The sequence below is a fragment of the Hipposideros armiger genome, unplaced genomic scaffold (genome assembly GCF_001890085.2).
Source record: "Hipposideros armiger isolate ML-2016 unplaced genomic scaffold, ASM189008v1 scaffold_922, whole genome shotgun sequence".
In the NCBI taxonomy this organism is placed as follows: domain Eukaryota; kingdom Metazoa; phylum Chordata; class Mammalia; order Chiroptera; family Hipposideridae; genus Hipposideros; species Hipposideros armiger.
In genome coordinates this window covers 320,419-322,303 of record NW_017732272.1, presented here as the reverse complement: position 1 = coordinate 322,303, position 1,885 = coordinate 320,419, and the positions used below count along the sequence as shown (strand labels likewise).

The window sequence follows — 1,885 nt, the reverse complement described above, 5'->3', positions numbered from 1 at the left end:
ATGGATCTAAGACCAGAAATGGTCAAGTGTAACATTAAAATCTGACTTAAAAAAATATATATCCCAGGTAACTTTGATGCAGGTAGTCTGCAGACCATAGTTTGAGATACCTGGTGCACCCAAGGATTCTGTTCCTATTCAGTTACATAAACTAACTCCGAATAGAAAAATGAAAAAATTTTCACCAAATGGATGGCAAAATGACTGACACTGCCTTAATGAAATGTCAGAGATATACAATTTTAAATTCATTATTTTAATACAAGTATAATCATAATTAAAATATAAATAAAACCCTAAGGATGAGCTCTAAATAAATTGGAGTAGAAAGGCATCTGGTGTGTTTCTTCTGTGATATCTCCATTATTAGAAGTTACTAATAAATCTTAAACAATGTAAGAAATAATTCTGTGTTAAGAGAACTACCTATGGCTATCATGAGAATGGAAGGATATATGAACTTGTCTCCTGTTATGTCTTGGAGTTTTGCAGACATCTAATGAAATTAATTCAGATTCAGAGAAATTGAGTCAACTTCAGAAAATCATCCATCAGCAGCAGAATAACTTTTCCCAGCAGCTGAACAACTACAGGAACTTTCCCATGGAGGAGGAATTTCTCAAAGCCCAGATCTCCAATCTGTTGATGACTCAGGGACAAATAGCCATCAAACTCTGCCGAGAGTTAATCATTCACACTTCAGGTAATCAGGACCTGCTGACCAGTCAGAACAAATCTGTTGCCCGGAATTAGGTTACTTATGTGCACCACCTGGCAGTATCAGAGAGTTATGCTATCCAATGACCCCTAATGATGTCACACTAATTTTATGGAAGACAAGGAAAGATATAAATTCATTTAATATTTTTGAAAACACAGAGATCAAATTTGGGGAGATCATAGAATGATATCAATCTGGATACTTCAGCCTTTCACTTTATGATCTATTTTTAGAACATCTTGTTGTTACAAGAAGTTAAAAGTATAGCTGGTAATTCTGAGGCCAGAAGACTAAGCCCTGAAATGAGAATTTCAATCACCATTATCCCAACTCATAACTGGGGTGACTTCATATTCAGAGGCTCCTAGAGCATATGTTTTCAGGGTGCTGGGTCTCAGACCCTATCATCAAATTAAATGATTTAGTTTCCTGAACCTTCCCCAATCACTCCAAAGTTGTTTAGTTTGTATTATTGGGTTTAATTTCTTTTTCAGACCACAGATGTAATCCTTGTCCTAAGACGTGGCAATGGTACCAAAAGAGCTGCTATTATTTTGCAACAAATGAGGAGAAAACCTGGAGTAATAGTAGAAAAAACTGCATGGACAAGAACTCCACCTTGGTGAAGATAGACAGCTTGGAAGAAAAGGTCTGGCTGAACCTCCTTCTCTGGTCATAGACATTATGCACATAATGGAAAGTAAATAAATGGAATTTCTGATTCACATCGTAGGAATTCAGTGCCTTTTGAATGAGAATTAATTAATTGAATTAATGAATGTTCCCATCTATCTTACTTCTGCACACTAGCATGTGGCTCTCACATAACATTTTTCCTGTATTTTTCTCTCAGGATTTTCTGAAGTCACAGCCATTCCCCAAGTTTTCCTTCTTTTGGTTGGGATTATCATGGGACCCATCTGGCAGAAGTTGGCTATGGGAGGATGGCTCTGTCCCCTCTCCATTCTTGTAAGTCTCTAGCTACTTGGGGAAATCCAAGCTACCAACATTAAGAAATGGAATATTGAGAAAATAAATGTTCTGATTTGCAATTCCCTAATAATTAGTGATGTTGAACATCTTTTCATTAGCCTGTTGACCATCTACGTGTCTGCCTTTGGAAAATGTCTATTCAGATCCTCTGCTCATTTATTAATTTTGGTG

General features: G+C 36.6%; 1 protein-coding gene across 1 annotated transcript in view; it reads left to right on the top strand.

The window, feature by feature from the left end:
* The first annotated feature begins 341 nt into the window (after positions 1 to 341).
* Positions 342 to 1,885, top strand: part of CLEC12B (C-type lectin domain family 12 member B) — a 3,919-nt gene continuing 2,375 nt past the window's right edge. Inside the window, exons 1-3 of the mRNA XM_019630536.1 lie at positions 342 to 703; positions 1,216 to 1,370; positions 1,575 to 1,690. Coding sequence (XP_019486081.1) covers positions 604 to 703; positions 1,216 to 1,370; positions 1,575 to 1,690 — 371 coding nt within the window. The 5' untranslated portion in view covers positions 342 to 603. The remainder of the gene's footprint in view (positions 704 to 1,215; positions 1,371 to 1,574; positions 1,691 to 1,885) is intronic.